We start from the raw sequence: 17,094 nt of genomic DNA on the forward strand, positions 1-17,094 counted from the left end.
GCAATTTCTGCCACTGTTCCAAATGATTTATTTATTTTACTACTATCTTATCATTGCTGATATGTAAGACATGAGAATAGCAGTCTGTTGTTAAAGGGGAGCTCACACCACATATTTTTAAATATTACTATTAAGGCATTAAAAAAATTGTTTCTAGTATTATGTGTTCTAGTTTTTACATAATATAAAGTTCTCGCTCTGTTATCAGAGCCCAATCTACTAGACAAAAAAAAACCTGACTCCTTGGCATACTGCCTGTGGTTACCAATAGAATGGCCCAGTCTTAATCACCCAGTCAGACTAATGTAAGTCTATGGAGGGAGGACTTCATTAGCATTGCCATAAAGTATCAGCTCAGTGTGGTGTTTGAACAGGGAAAGTCACCCAAAATATCACATGACCAACAACAATGGCCGCCTCGAGCTCAGCAGATACATGGAGTCTATTGGTGCAAAATCAACCAATAATATTTGTTTGTTTTTTTCAGTGAAGATCCCCTTTAAATATTTTAAACCCTGACTAGTAACCAGACTATTTGTGCTATGGAGGTTTGTTCCTTGCCAGCAAAGACCCCCAGAGCACCCCCCCCCCGCATTGCGCATGCTTCAGTCACAGTATCGGGATATGATGTCATGCTTCACTGCTCAGAGGATGCACTGCTTCAGTCCCTGCTAGAAGTAGGTCCTGGGGGCTTCCCTGTGTCAGGCTTAGGGCAGCGACCCCTATAAATACCCCGATGCCTTTGAATTCTCTATATTTGCCCCAGTATTATTGAGAGATGGGTGAGCCGTGGGGGTGGGTGACCCCTACACCCATTCCTCAACCTTTATTATCATGGATATAGTCCTTAAACCTATCATAGATACCGAAATAAGAAAATGTATGACTGGTTATTATTCTGAAAATAATTTGTTTTCCTAAACGCTCATCGCTCTGTACTTCTTTTATACTCCTTTTAAGATCTAATTAAAGCCTGTCCTGAACGGTTGAGTCTGGAGTCTGAAACTCTCTTTAATGTGCTAGGTAGCATATTTTCTTGCATGTGACAGAGAACCCCTGGGCAAAATATCACCAGTAAATTTATTTTCCTTTTCAAATGTATATTTTATTAACCTAGTGACACATCTGCATCTATATTTTTAAATGATTACGAGAGGTGTTACTGTTCATTTTCACGCAGCAGCACTGTAGACAGTGCAAATTACATGAATTTTCTAATTACTGCCATATTTAAACCTTCGTTCAACACAAGATGGGTGTGAAGGCATCATTTATGGCTCCTAAAGGTCAGGCCGCACGGGTTGTCTATAAAAGCCCAATACACAGGATTAAGGGAATGTGTCCGACCAATTATTACCCCAGGGACTAGGGTGCAGAGCCCAGTCTTTGAGAGGGCAATGGCATCACTGATAGGTGCGTGCCTGTGGTAATACACATTGCAGTGGGGGCATCAATAGACAAGAGGGTGGTTGGGCATCACATTAGCCAATACAAAAAGGGTGGGGGTATCAATACACAAAGAAAGGGGTTGGCTGGGGCATCACATAAATTAATATACAAGGGTGTGAGGCATAAATGCACAAAGGGGGGGCAATACACAAGGTTGTGGGGGGAAACATTAATCAATACTAAAGGGGGCCTTGCTGGGACAAAAATACAAAAGGGGCAGTTAATGACAAAGCAGTGTAGAAAATACATTTTTATGCTTCAGTGTGGCAGAGCCTGTCCTGGTGTGTATGTGTTTGGGTGTTGGTGTGACAGGACCTGTCCTGGCGTGTGTGTGTGTTTTTCGTGTTGGTGTGGCAGAGCCTGTCCTGGTGTATGTGTGTGTGTTTGGGTGTTGGTGTGGCAGAGTCTGTCCTGGTGTGTGTTTGGGTGTTGGTGTGGCAGAGCCTGTCCTGGTGTGTGTGGGTGTTGGTGTGACAGAGCCTTTCCTGGTGTGTGTGTGTTTGGGTGTCAGTGTGACAGAGCCTTTCCTGGTGTGTGTGTGTTTGGGTGTCAGTGTGGCAGAGCCTGTCCTGGTGTGTGTGTGTTTGGGTGTTGGTGTGGCAGACCATGTCCTGGTTATCTGTTTCCTGGCACTTTACTTTCTGTAGGGATAAATAGAATTATTTATTTTTTACTTATTCAGAGATAAAACTCCCTCCTGAATTTCTAGTCAGTTCAGAGGACAAAACATTCTAGGCCCAGAAATCAGTGAGAGGAAAAGTAAAGGTTTTATGTTATTTACATCTGTCGAGCTCTGATGTCATCTTTACCCAGTACACATGGATGGTGAGGAGTTAAGATTCTGTCCATTCATAGGTTCTTGTTTGGGCCTTTTAACACTGGGATTTTAATAATAATGTGGTATTCTATCGCAAAAAAGGAACAATTTAATATAGTTTTAAAAAGAATGATTTATTTGGATGGTAAATAGTGTCGCTCAGATAGGCGTGTATAAGGGGCGAGGCGTGTGGGCACAAGAGCTCAACCGCGCGATACAATACATGGGGCTGGTGTCCAAATATTTCCAGGGCTGCTTTTCATTCCCATTCCGGCCCTGCACAACACACTAACCCTCTGAAGCCTCGTCCTGCCTTAAGTCCACATAGTGCGAGCTGCTTCATTACTAACGTTATATGAAGGTAATAACAATAATTATTGTGTACCATTTTCTGTATAGAGTAAAAATCAGGTTATATACATCGTTACAGAAACAAATATATTTCTTAAAAAAATGTTACAAAATAAAAGATACATTTGGGTTGTAAGCCCAGAGAGATGTCGGATTACATACCCCAGGTAAAATCCTGACATTTTGCAAGAAACAGTGGTATATTTAGCTTCTGATAAGTCTTCATAAAACATTTATAGCCTCAAATTTCCAGTCACATTCAATTAGTGCCATGTCATTTAACATTCTCTCTCACAATATTCCAATTCCGGAAAACAACCGTGCAGTAAAAATATACAGATATTACTTTGCGCTGTACATAATAACAAAGCCATCCGAATCCACCGCACGGTATATATTTCCACCAATACGGTGGGAATTACAACTAGAAGATTATACTTCATGGTGTGAATTTTCGGCTGTAAATGCATGCCCCGCTGAGACCGCTGTTGACTTCCGCTGGCGTGAGGGACAGGTGCAGTCTGCTACGGGGGGTAATTTCCACGTCTAAAAAGCGTTCCATGAATTTTAGTTTTCTATCGCAGTGCCACGAGCAACCCCAAGAGTCCGAACTTTCAAGCGGTAAAGTCTTAAGCAGCATTTAGGACCACAATTAATATGGACTGGCCATCCCCAGATGATTGACATTTCAAAAGGGCCAAAGAGGGCCATGTGGATGCGGTTAGAGCTTGTTGTGTGATACTGTGACGTATAGATATGGGAGTTAGCGGAATAATAATGTTGTTTATGCACATCGTTTCATTTGCAAACATATTTTCATTTGTTTCTATGCTCGTTATTGTGATGTTTAGGGTTGTAGAACCCCGCGACACACTTATACCTAGCAAATATTCTGAGTTCCTACAAAAGAGGGACATCAGTGGAGGAAAAAGGAATCTGGATCAAAGAAGGACAAAGTTTGTTAGCAGGTACAAAGATCAAATGTCACCAGGGATGACCTGTTTTATCCCATGCCTCTCCCACCACAGCATCCCATGGCTCCTCTCATTGTCCACCCCAATGCTAACAATGGGGCTACAAGGCCTAAAAGTCTGTAAAGGGACTATAAGGTCCCAAAGCCCATAAAGGGGACCAATAGGCCCCAATCCCAGGAACCCACAAGTGGCAGACCACAAGGGCCAAATCTCATGTAGCGGGCCACAAAAGCCATTTAGAGGGTCTGGGGCAAATCAGGGAGGCTGGAGTCAATTGCTTGTACAGGTTGTTGTCCTGAATTTGACTTATCTTTGACAATCTTGCTGCACATTCACTTTATTCTGTACTGTCCTATGGACTTTCTATAGCGAGATGCCACGTGAAATTTGGATTAACATAACACTACTAATCGGGCGGCTATCATATGAAGGAAATCGGCCTCTGCATAAAAGCAGAACAGTTTCCTAAGTATAGGCAATCCAAATTAGAACATCTATCAGTGTATTAATGCTCTGCCCAATTATTCTCAGTTTATCTTGCTTCTCAGACTGACTTAATTTTTATGTATGCAATTTACGAATGATATAGGGAGGCATAAATTCTCCAACTATCCGTGGCATAATTAAATTCACTCTGGCTGGGTGATCTGATATTTACCTGCAGGTAACAAGTGCAGTATTTGATTACTAAAATGTTTTATTATTGTCACGGTCACTCGCGGGAAGAGGGTTCAATAATTAAACTGAAAAGGACATTGATATGTTAATTAGGAAAATATGGTGAACAGCCACAAATATTTGCACTTTTTTAAATAAAGTGTTAACCTCTTCACTGCTGAGGGTTGTTTGGTTTCTTTATGGTAACATTTGGTTTTGTCACTGCTGGTATTATATTAGTAGATCAACACTAGATATGATCAGGGATGTCATTAATGGTCTTGAGGCTCAGAACAAACCTAAAGACAGTGCCCCAAACCCATTTCACCCCATGCCTCTCCCACCACAGCATCCCATGGCTCCACTCATTGCCCAGCCCAATGCTTACAACGGGGCTACTAGGCCTAAAAGTCTGTAATGGGGCTACCAGGTCTCAAAGCTCAGAAAGGGGACCACTAGGCCCATTTGATCATGTAATATGGTGATTTATATCTTAGGCATCATATTTGACCACCTTGCCTATTCTTAGCAGATCTGGTAGGAAAATGGTTTACTACTTACAGGGCTGGGGCCTTAGGCATGCTGTGCCCCCCCCCCCCAAACACAGAGAGCCCATTCAATAACCCCAGCCACTCCCGTCTATGCCCTAACCATTTTTGTTCCCCATATAAGTTACCCATTTTGGAACATGTCCTATTCATCTCCAAAACATGGCTCACCAGTTTTTTTTTTTGGGGGGGGGTTACCAGAGAGGTCGTGGCGTATTCTGGCCTAGGCCGACTCCCTAAATGGCTCTTTAACAGTATGGAGGGATGTGCCGAGTTTAACAGTATGGAGGGGGTGCCAGGCAGCGCGCCCTTGGGGTAGTCCCTAGGTAAATATGGGACCTCAGAGAGGTGAATATAAATCTCGCCTTGAATGACAGAGATTGGGGGGGAGCCAAATACACAAAACAGCACAACAGTATTTTTAAAATTTTATTAAAATACTTACATGGTTAACAGGAAAACATTTCATCAAAGAAAACTATTGTTTAAGAATTACAGGGTGTTTTGTTCTGCACAGAAATAACAAACATTTTTATCCACAATATACAGTAATATAAAGATGAAAGTTATTCACAATCTCTCAAAAGGACTATTTTATATAGATTTTTATGTACAGAGCAGAAGTTTTCATAATTATTACGAAGTAAACAGCCTGCTATAACATTCAACAGCCCTTTCTAAATCCTATTTGTTCTTCACTTTAGGGTGAGAAAAACAAACAAACAAAAACTATCTACTTAAAAAAAAAAAAAAAAAAAAAAAAAGAAGAAAAGTCCACAAATCCAGATATAGTTTTTGTAATCACATTAAAATCCGTCTGTAGAACCTTTTTAAATGCTAGAAGACTAAGGTAAGTATTATACCCGTATTGAGGTAATGGAAATAGTATAGTTTTTGTTTGTGCAAATATTATGAAATTTAGTAGAAAGCCAAGTGAATAAAAAAGCGTCACAGCGTCTTTAAATCACAGCTCATCGTGATTTCTAGTGAGGTCTTCACCATAATTTGTAGCTTGACTTCCGACAAACATGTTCCAATTCTGTAGTATCTCATCTTTCGTTAACAATTTGTCCTTCAAAAGAAAGGTATATAGTGTGTTTAAGAAATGATAAATACAAATTGTGCAGAGCCAAAAACTCATTTTGTCATTTATAGATCTAAAAACATACCTTCACAAGTTTAACAGATTAAATACTTTATCAAGATTACCGATAGTTGACACCCACCAACAGCCCCCAGATCGCCCTCCCCTGCGTGTTAACTAAGGTGTTTTCATTATGAACCAAAAGTTCGATATTTTGCATGCTGGTAAAGAATGTTTACTGTTGCTTTTTGATGAATGCGTCAAGATGCCTACCTTATTTTGGTCAGATTCGTAGATCAGATGTCTGGCTTCGGCCTGCGCATGATCATAGTCCTGAGGCAGAATCCAGTGCCTGATTTCATCTTTATCCATTTTGCCGTCCTTGTTAAGGTCTCGGAAGTCTGCAAACTGCTCCCTTTCAGTTTCTACCCAGTCAGGTTCTGGACCACCTTCTTCATGCACAAACATGTCCGCTAAAGGTAGTTAGAGAGACGGATTTCATTTCATATTGAAGTTGAATAGCAAAGGTTTAACCTTAGAAAGTGGAAATATTGTTAAAGAGCAGTTGTACAGTAAGTAACCCTTTTAATATACTAGTCCTCTGGTTTTTTTTGTAGACCAGGAGCGAATATTGTACCGAGCTCCATGCACCTACAGTTGGGTTATCTGAAACCCCCATATTAAAAAAGAAAAAAAAAATCATAATAATAATACAAAAAGTATGTTTTAATTAACCTGCTTCTCATCCTATGCAATACTTTAAAAGGTTAATGTGTTAGATTTGTGTATTCAATTACATTCCATTTATTTACAAAGCGCCGGCCGATTCCGCAGCGTTGTTACATTCATTAGAACAATTTATAAACACATACAATAACAAACTGGTGCAAATGAGAAGAGGGCCCTGCTTTTGCGAGCTTACAATCTAGTCGGTGGTTGAGGGGGGTGAGACAATAGGAGAGGACGGCTTGGATGGGGATGAGTTGATCTGGTTGTGATGATGTGTTGAAGCCGTTTTCCCTACTATAAAATGTATATACTATGGGTATTAGCCAGGGGACTCCACACTCACAAGTGGGATTCCTTGCCATAGTTCTGTCTGGTACACCCGATTTAATCTTTGTGTGTATGGAGAATGCAAGGAGGTTTGTGAAATACTCATAATCTGTCTTCTCAGTGTGCGGGACAAAGTATTGAAAAGAATAACTCGCTATAAGAAGCCTTCTCTCCAATTTAGAGCTTGCTGTTGGAATTTTGAATATTAACATACAAGGAGCAGATATAGGACCTTTTTATTAACCCCTTAAGGACAATGGGCGGTCCCTAAACCCATTGAAAACAATGCATATTGAGCCCGTACATGTACGGGCCTTGTCATTAAGGGGTTAAATATTGTATAAAAGCATGTATGCAACTATAACATGACTTGACCCAAAGAATGAATACGTATATGCACTTTGTCACAACACATCAAGTCATAACAGCATAACTTACCTATCATGATGGTGAAAAGCGACAATCCAAAATTTAAGTACAAGCAAACGCCTTTAAGTACAAGCAAACGCAAATGTCTTAAAATGATGTTCCACTTAGACCAATATTAATTGCACTAATTGCAAATTGCTTGAAAATTAAAAATATAATATAAAAAAAAATAAAAAAATAAAAGGTATAATTGTAAAAGTGATTGTTTATGTTTACTAGTCCATAAGCAGCAGGAACAAGGCTTAAGTGAGCCACTGGGAAGTAGTATTTTCATGTGGCCAAAACCAAAAAATAAATAAATCACAAAACGTTTCACCCGTATTAATATGTATCCTATTTAATTCCTGTCGGCACCTAAGCCAAGAGACTCATTTAATGCCAACATGCTGAGATTCTGTGCACCTCTAGAACCAAAACTGCATGGAACAAATAAAAAGAATGGAAAAATCAGAAAGAAAAAAAGTGGGTATTCCTCAAATATATGCCTTCATCCAACCTTTGTCCCAAACCAATTCCAGGACACATTATGAGTGCTCTTTAGTAGACTTGTGCACACGAACCAAAAACTATACGGCCAAATGTTTTGTTTTGTTTTTTTCCCCCAATTTCTGTCTCTTTCTCCACTGGTCTCCTTCGGATTCTCTGCCGATTCTTCTGCATTATTCTCGACTCTTCGAGTACTTCGACAAAACTGCGCAACCTCCATGCACAGGGGAGAGGTCATCCCTGTAATGTGCGCTGAAGCTCTGGCCGGCTGCAGAAGTACTCAAAGAACGCGAGAATAATGTAGACGGTTCAGCAGAGGAGACGACTGCGGGAGAAGGGAAGGAGAAATTGGAGGAAAGAAAAAAATAAATAAAATCAAATAAAAAAATAAAAAAAAATAAATAAAAAAAAAAGTCGAGAAAGCTCTTAATTTTCATTAGGAGTGTCTTAGTAAAATACAAATTTAATAAAATTCAAATTCATAATCAGTCCGAAAGCACAAGACAATGCTTCAGTATAAAAACTTTGCTTGGGGTCCCCAAAAAAGTCTTAGCTGGCTGACTGCTTCACAGAAGATGAAATAAGGCCAAGATGACCAGCATGTTGTAAACCCTAAAACATTAATTTGCCTCTATAAGTAAATAAAAAAAAAACAACTTTACTAACCCACAACCTTCCTTTACTAAAATACTACCTATTTTCTTGCAAGCCTAATCACAAAAGTGCAGCCGTCACGTTAATAAAGGGATCATTTAACAATACAAAGGCGCTAAAGAGACTCAGTTCAACTAATGCTATGTATTATTTTAAAGGCCAACATTCAAGTGGCTTCCATTTGAATCAAAGGAAACACATTGTTTCAACGTGTCATTTTCTGTCAATTTGATTTCATTATAGATGTCAATACGAGGCAGACAACTATGGGATGTTTTATTCTGCAAATCCGCAATTCACGGAAAGAAATGTTGACAGCCACCTTGTAATTATTCATAGGGTAGCGTCGCTGTCTGATCCTTAATTACGGAGAAGAAAGAAATATTCTAGCCTTCTCTTATCTCCATAAATAAAAATAATTCAAACTTTGAGACCAAAAAAAAAAAAAAAAAATAGGAGAGAGCATAGCTTTAAAGAGTACATGTGTTAAAAATGTGACTACAAAACATAATAATATCAGACAGCAAGGAAAGGTTTCATTATGTCAATTTAGATTTGACATAAAGAAAAAAAAAATACCCGTGTAAACCTCAAATAAAGAATGTCATTTTTCCTCCTCCTTACTGCTGTGAAAACAACATTCTTGATCAACACCTAAATTAAATTACTTTACCTCTCTCCATTACCGAAACCACTCGGGAACACAAATCCTATCATTAAGAAGTGGGAAGTTGACTTCTTAGCAATATGACATTGTACACAAACAATATATACAATTTTGTACCACTTTACTCTTGCGGAGATGACAGCAGGGCAGCCAAAGTGCACCTACGGCGATAGAACTTTGACCAAAGAAACATTTTAATTGCCAAAGACCCATTAAACATCTTGGGAGACCGTTTGCCTTCTCTTATATTCAGATTTAGTTCTGCTTCATTTCATCATACACAAAAGGGCACAATTATAGGTCTATTTTAAGTACACGTGCTTTATTCTAAATCAGATGTATATAGAAAAAAAATGAAAATGAACAAAGGTTTCATTTGCACAGTATGGTGGTTGGGGCTTCCAAACTTTCCCTGTCTCCATATGCAAATATTTGCCAGGAATAAAGTTTGTTCCCACATACTTCTCTAAAAAAGTGTCAAAAAAGTATTTTCAGCGTATTTCAACTAGCCATTTAATTATTATTATTATTAAATAATTGCTTAAACATACAGAAACATGTTGAGGACCTTGTCCGTAAGCTTATGGAGCTTTATACAAAGATCCTCACAAGAATGGAGGGTTTATAAGGGCCCCTCTTGTGAATTTACTTTGTAAAGCCTCATGAGGTTAGTTCACCATGCTTGAAATAAACCTTTAGGTAAAGAAAGGCAGAATGGGAAATCTTACCTATATATTCATCTTCATCCACAAAGCCATCACCGTTCTTGTCTATGTCCTCCAAGGTTTCCTGTAAAAGTCATTGTACATTTCGTTAGAAACCTGTGGATGTCCATTAATTATTAAATACAGGACCATATATTTTATTCTATTTCTTGTCGAAAAAAGGAGCAGATTTTCGAAGCCCTAACTACATGTAGCGTATATAGATTTTTTGGACATCGAAATTATGATAGCCCACTCCCAATGTCATTGAGGCTCAGTGTCAATAACGCCAAAATCTGACTGTCCATAATCCTGGCACTAATCTCCTACGACACATTCTGTTCAGGGCTGGTATAAAAATCCAGAGGAACTTTGCACGGCATGGATAAGAGGTCAATATAAAGAGGTCAATATTAATGGAAAGCCCCATGCGGACATGGAGCAAGTGCCAGTCCATGGCATAGGTGGCACAATCAGCCATGTGTACCAGCCTCGTAGAACAACCATCAAAAACAGCCACCGTCTGGATGAGACCAGCAAGAGTTACCCACAAACAAAACGCAGCTATAGACCAAGCCCTAAACAGTTAAATGTTGGAGAACGCATTTGGTTGCCAATTATATGCATCCAATAAGCCTTGTAGACTATTCCTTATGTTTCCTTAATAGTGTGAAGCCTGAGATTAGCACATATAGTTTACCCTCACCAGCACCGAAAAGGTTTTGCCAACCTTCTTGACTCTATTTTAGACTACTGATCAGACTTGAGTGACATTCTGTCGTGAAAAGTTGAACTCTCTTATGTAGCGTTGCCGTTTGCCCTAGGCCGTTCTTTGAAATGTGTCAAAACAGTATCCATGTGCTTAAAAAGATGATTTATTGTGATAACATTAAAATGATTGTATGAAAGCAGTGAACTGATCTACCATGGAGGTGTTATATATAGGACTCATTAATTTCCACCTGGAGTGTGCAATTTGCGATTGTGAAATTATGCCCCTGGCATGGAGTAGTGTTGGCCACGCGGGGAATTCATTAAAGTACTCGTTACAAAAAGAAAAAGCGATAGGTAGCACAACGCAGCTGCTGACGTGTGCAGCATATTGGGGAAAATCATTCCAACGTATTGATCAAGAGGCGGTTGGTGCTCAAGCGTGTTTGTATTGTAGCACTTGGGAGCGCAACCTATAACGTACCAATTACTATATGCAACGTCAGCCCCTAGCCATTAGAAAAAAATATATTGCTTGTTCTATAAATTTCCTAAGAATATTGTTAGCGTATTATCACAAAATAAGTTCCATTTAAAAAGGAACAGTGAAATTACGTTTAAGTAAAGTAATATCCAGAGTATAGCCGATAAACACCTCTTCCATCATAAATGATTTGGCCCAGTGCTATACGCCAGGCGGAGGTCAAAGACTCCCTACTTGCCGGGAATATGATCTCTGTATGACATGGCACATAGCGTGTGTTGGGAAATCACCCTATCCTGACATAGAATGAGGAATCCACCGTGTGCATCTCCTTACCAATATCACAATATCCTTCATGTGTTCAAACTCCTCTGGGTGGAGAAAAGCGGTGAACTCTTCCCGGTTTGCTTGTAGATCCCCGTTAAGATCGGCCCTTTTAAATCTCCTTTCATCTCGAGGCAACATTTTCTTGAAGTTGAATTGCTCTGCAGCATCTTGAAATTCTTCTGGGTTTGCTGTGCGATGATAGTCAAAAGCCAAAAGAAGTTAAACACCAGTTACCTGGGATATCACACATCTAGCAGCGTTATCATAGCATGCATGTCAAGTCTAATCGAGATTGACAACCAGATGCCAGTCAATATAACCTTGGCTCGGAGATATGGGAAGAACCGAGACACGAGGAACAGGAGGCTTTAGAGGAGTTTGGGTCTGGCTCTAGACACTAGGACTGACCTAACTCTAAAATATAATTACAGAGACAGGAGTAGGACAAAACGCACAACTATGACAGATGTAGGTCCTGCCAAGACATTTGCCATTTTGTTCCATGCTTACTTGCTTGATGTCGCCATAAAAGTTTCACAGAACCAGTTTTTTAATTAGCGTAATGGGACAAAAAACGGTCATAGACAGAGCCAGACCGGAGATCACAAGGCGGAACCTTAACGTCAGTGGCCGATGTCTGGATACGTGTGGCCTAAGACTATGTTTTTATGCTCACGTAGCATGAAGTTGGCCATATCTAGCCTCACACTGCAGTGTGGAGCACCGATTGCCAACAGCCCACCAGGAATTTGCCTAGTTTGCCAGATGCCCATTCTGGGCTTGGCCACAGACGAGCACAATTTTTTCGCAAAATAGATTAACAGAGTGCCATCATTATCCTGAAACCAAGCAATTCAATAAGACAGGAGTTTCATACAGATGTCAGAGTTCACTTAGCCTCTAATCAGAAAACATCCGGCCCTCCAGCTTTACACTATGGACTCTACTCCTCACATTTCTCCTCCTTTGATATGTACTTTATTCACCTGTTCTCTATATAAATACTTCAGTCATACCCACTCTCTCATTTTATCTCCAAGCTAAACATGTTGAGATTTATGAATATTTCTGGGCGCTTGGATTCAGGTTTGCTTTGGACAGATATTAAAGTTAGAAGACCCCCCCCCCAATTAAACCAACAGCAAAACCTATGGCAAAGTTTTAAATGTATTGTTAAAAAGATCTTATGAACTGCTTAACATTTTTAAAACTTAATATTTTTCAACGAAAAACACTTGATATCCTTGCCTTTGGGGTGAAAAGAATAAATTTGAGCACTTTATAAAAAGGATAGATAAGTGAGGAAAAAAAACACCAAGTTTAATTGGAAAATTGGCTTAAAACCTGAGCCAGACAATCTGGAAACAACAAGTCTGATTGTCAGGAAATTGGGTCAGATATAGGAGCCGAGAACTTATGAAGAAAAATTCTTGAAAAGCAAAAAGCCTTATAAGGCGTTATCCAAACTCGGCAGATACTTTTGGGAAGAAGAGAAAAAAGAAGAAGAAAATGACAAATGGAGGACATGTTAAGTATTACTGGGGCAGAAAAACTATACAACAGATAAGTCATTCACGGAAAGCAGGGTGGTGCATATGGGTTATAAAAAGTTTCTTGTTTTTATAGAAAAGTCAGCAAAATAAATTACCGAGATAATATCCATACGTGGCTTGTTTGTATTCTTCCCAAGAAATATGATTATCTTTGTTGACATCATAGTCCTTCCAGACACGTGCAACATTTTCATAAACATATCTCTTCTGCACCCGTTTGATCCATGTTTTCAGCTCATCGGTGTTAATGAACCCATCTTTATCGCCGTCTATTCGGTCGACAATTTTCCTGTAAAAATTACAAAATGCTGAGTCTACATTAGAAAACATCAGGTATTAAGATTGAAAGATCGGGCGATGACCTCATCACATGGAAAGTGCCATTGTTTTCTATCATCCTTTGCCTTCTGGTTTTGGTTTTTGCCTTTACGGTGGGTTTATTCATGACATTTTCTGTATTGAGGACCTTCGATACCAATGTATGTATTTGGCGTTGGATTTAAGGGTGCTGTTCCACCTACTTATCCTAACATTGTAACTAAATGCAGAATAACTATTGAATATTCAATTCCTTCAAATAAATAATTATGTCATCATATAAAATTTTGGCTTTATTTATATTTCTGCTGGGAACATGAGACACAAACAGGGACTGATGCCTTATGCCATAAGCACAGAAAAAGCTTACTAAAGGTTTCTGCCTTGTTTTTTTATGTATAAATCTTCAGAAGAAAGAAAAAAAGACAGACTCAGGCTTAATGTACTAAAAAGTTCACATAATGTTCTAAGTGGAACAGCACCTTTAAAACGGCTGTATCTCAGAAAGCATCACTGCACAAGCATGACATCAGAACTCAAGTATGTGACACGTATGTTATATTACAGAGCAAGTAAACCTAAGAGGACTATTTGTATCTCAGGCATTCTTTATTTATGTACCGATCTCGCTATTCGAAGTATGAGGGTAGATTTTGTAATCGGACACCAACAGAAAAGCCCGTCGCTGATCACAAATTACTTGTATTATAATAAACGGGCAAAAAATAGGGAAAGATGACGTTAAAAATTCCTAAATGACCCCATGGCTTCTTTAAACTTATATCCAAGGATTTCTATGCTACAGGTACATATACTTCCAAGAACAGACAGGGGTCGTTAATACTTAATCTCAGAGATTAATGTTATTTGGTGAGGGTCTCTATTCACTAAAGGGAGAGCTATGTTTCAGCTCCTATACATTATGAAGGCCAATCCACAATAAGCACCTGGGGCAGAAGCGCTCCGATGACCCTGTATAATGCATAGTTAAATCACCAATTAAATTATGCACTACGCAGGGTCAGTTCAGCCATTCCAGTTGTCGAACATGCTGGTGTTGCCACTTCATAATGAACAATGAAGTGAGAGTTAAAACCACAAATCTCCTGCCAACTCACCATTTAGTGAATAAACCCCTTTATGTTCAAGGACAGCTAAATAAATTAATATTCTTCAATTAAGCACAGATGAGAGACCCCCTAATAGCAGAATATTTGTATAAACACATGGCACAAATCAGAACTGACCAGGTCATGTTATGCCAGATGATAAATTAATAGTAACTCTCTGGCTTTTTGAGGATAATGGGAGTTGTATAAACTTGCTACAGATCATGAGATGACAGTACACCCAGGGAGTAACTAGTTAAATGATCAGGAATACTGAGGGCGGTACTGGTGGATTGAATGGCTAGAAAGAGAAACCCCCATTCATGGGTCATTGACTAGGTGGCATTTAACCCTTTGAGCACTGGAGCTTTCGAACTGAATTGATTGATTCAGTGGCTGCTGAGTGAGTGCCACGTTATCAGGGCGAGACACTCCTCTGTCATCTGATCTGACAGTCTCTCGGTGAGCAGGGACCGGCTCTTGGAATGTTGGGAATATAAAGCGTTCTGGAAATTGATACATTGTAGCAGAGGGGAAATATTTACCGGTGACCGAAGTTATGCAATGTAACGGAAGGAGATACATATTTACTAGGTGGCCTGCCGCCAATATATATGCCCCGCACTTGCACACTCACCCCAGCCTCTCTTTGCTCTCCTCTGGGGTGAGCTGGTCGAAGGTTTTAGCCTCATCCTTTCCCAGGAAGGCTTCGTGATCCAGCTGGAAGCTCTGGTTGTCCTCTGGAACCTGGTTGTGAAGTTCGGGGTCCAGACGGATCCTTTCCCTTCGGAAGGTGGGCTTGGTGAGGACCCCCACGGTGCAGAGGAGCAGCAGGTACAGCAAGCTGCCAGGATCCATTATAGCAGCCGAGAACCTGGGGGCAGAAAGAGAGCTGCACTTGGAAGAAGAGCTCACACTCACCCACGGCACCTTGCTTGGCTCAAGAGCTCACACTCACCCACGGCACCCTGTTTGGTTCCAGGACTCACTTCACAGCCTCTGCTTGTATGAGTAACTCACTCCCTCCCCTGCTTGTCCCAAACGCCCTCACCCACAGTCCCTGCACCAATCAATAAACTTTTTGCAAGTTCAGAAGTTTTGCACAAGTTCCCCACTCTTTACTGGGCGCACTCAACGGAGCCGAGTACCTTCACGGGGCACAATGGGTGCAGCACCACCCCTTCTCCGCCGCATTCCTCACACTACCTCCCGCTCACTACACAACAGACCCCGGAGTCAGGACACGCAACCCTTCCAACCCCGCAGCGCCCCCCCGCCTGCCTTCCTGCCTTCCTGCCTTCCTGCCTGCCCTCACTTTGCCCCCCTAGCAGCATTCTCACCGAAGCCCCCCCCGGAGCGCGCACTTACTCTGATGCCTTTGGCCAGAAGCACTCACAGACTGGCATGCACCCTGAACATTTAAAGAGTTTCACTCTGTTCGCCCAATCAGGAGAGAGGACCCATCCTGGACCACCCCAGTGTGAGCCTGCACCTTGATATCTCCATTGTTACACGGGCTTCTATTGGCTGGGGTGGGCACAGTGTCTGGGAGGGGCTAGGGCGCCACGTTGCAGAGGACCCTGGGGTTAGACTTACTGCTGCAAGTTTCTGCCGGCAACACATGGGTTAATGACAGCATTTTACTAACTTACACATAACACGTATTCTCATATATATATATATATATATATATATATATATATATATATATATATATATATATATAATGTGTATATTATCTATATATTACATGCACTATGAGGTTACCCTAAAAGTTATACTGTTATGTGTGTTATCATATTTAACTTGGTCTGATTACTTTTAACAATAAACTGTGGTTGGACAAAGAAAGTTGTTTTGTACAATAATCCCTGTAGTCAAATGTTAGCCGAAAGTGTGTAGCTTTACATAGTCCCCTAAATATAAAATGGTCCTCTGTCACCTGTGTTCAGGCATGGGATTTCCTCTATGATGTACCAGTAGGGGTATCCTGCAACGTTTTACCACTCTGAAGCATGACGGCCATAATAGCTCAGTTTAATGGAAAATGTAACTTGCTGCCCCTATACAATAAGACATTATTAGGGCTAATCCTGCCCCAAATGGCGTTTTGGTTAATGGCCTTGTTCACCACACCTGATATACTATAAAGATACTGACTACAAAGCACCACAGGCCTCGCCACGGAATATGGCGTTCATGCGCAAACACTTTGCGGGGGTTATATATAAAAAAGTGGCATTAGTACAAAGCTTCAAAAGTTATTTTTATCACCATGGCAACCACTGAAATGCTCCAGTTAGTAGGCAAATTGTATTAGTCGCTATGGTAACAAGGTCACTTTCCAAATTTTGCACAGAACCGCTTCAGATACAAAACCCACTAAAGTGGCTCGTAGATACGCCGTCAGATTATTGGTTATCTGGTCAAATGTCCATCCCAAAAATGTGTAGTTTTATTAGCGCCATCCATACCCCATACATACCCAACTTGAAGGCTTACACACCGTTTAGTCCGCAGCTGCTGCAGAGCCACGGAATGGCATACTACTAATGTTTTATTAAAGAAAAATTAAATTTTGCTCTTGGTTGTATGAGAAAATCCAGCAAAAAGAGATTTCTTAGCACATTTTTAAGTATAGAAATTATAAAAGAGGGCAAAAGGCTAATCGTTAAAATACTCAATGAAATTGAAAAACTCGCAGGCACAATATGTT

General features: G+C 40.3%; 1 protein-coding gene across 2 annotated transcripts; it reads right to left on the reverse strand.

Annotated features, from left to right (window-relative positions):
• Positions 1 to 5,549: 5,549 nt before the first annotated feature.
• RCN1 (reticulocalbin 1) lies at positions 5,550 to 15,857 on the reverse strand. Of its 2 annotated transcripts, none has more exons than XM_053449530.1 (7): positions 15,747 to 15,857; positions 15,016 to 15,252; positions 13,047 to 13,240; positions 11,408 to 11,586; positions 9,901 to 9,961; positions 6,154 to 6,353; positions 5,550 to 5,868 (listed from the first exon to the last, which is right to left on the reverse strand). In XM_053449530.1, the coding sequence occupies exons 1-7, from the start codon at positions 15,782 to 15,784 to the stop codon at positions 5,761 to 5,763; spliced, it is 1,017 nt and encodes a 338-aa protein (XP_053305505.1). In that variant the 5' UTR covers positions 15,785 to 15,857; the 3' UTR covers positions 5,550 to 5,760. The 2 variants fall into 2 exon arrangements, with proteins under 2 accessions (XP_053305505.1, XP_053305506.1); XM_053449531.1 differs by having other exon boundaries at positions 15,775 to 15,782.
• Positions 15,858 to 17,094: the final 1,237 nt, after the last annotated feature.

The sequence above is a fragment of the Spea bombifrons genome, chromosome 10, assembly GCF_027358695.1.
Source record: "Spea bombifrons isolate aSpeBom1 chromosome 10, aSpeBom1.2.pri, whole genome shotgun sequence".
Lineage (NCBI taxonomy): Eukaryota > Metazoa > Chordata > Amphibia > Anura > Pelobatidae > Spea > Spea bombifrons.

What these genes read in the sequence shown, in the direction of transcription:
- RCN1 (XM_053449530.1), bottom strand. Translation starts at nt 15,784, where the DNA reads ATGCCAGTCTGTGAGTGCTTCTGGCCAAAGGCATCAGA. An exon ending in GAGAGCAAAGAGAGGCTGGG is followed by an intron (nt 13,241 to 15,015) that starts GTGAGTGTGCAA and finishes TAATTTTTACAG; the next exon opens with GAAAATTGTCGACCGAATAG. An exon ending in TGAAGGATATTGTGATATTG is followed by an intron (nt 9,962 to 11,407) that starts GTAAGGAGATGC and finishes TGACTTTTACAG; the next exon opens with GAAACCTTGGAGGACATAGA.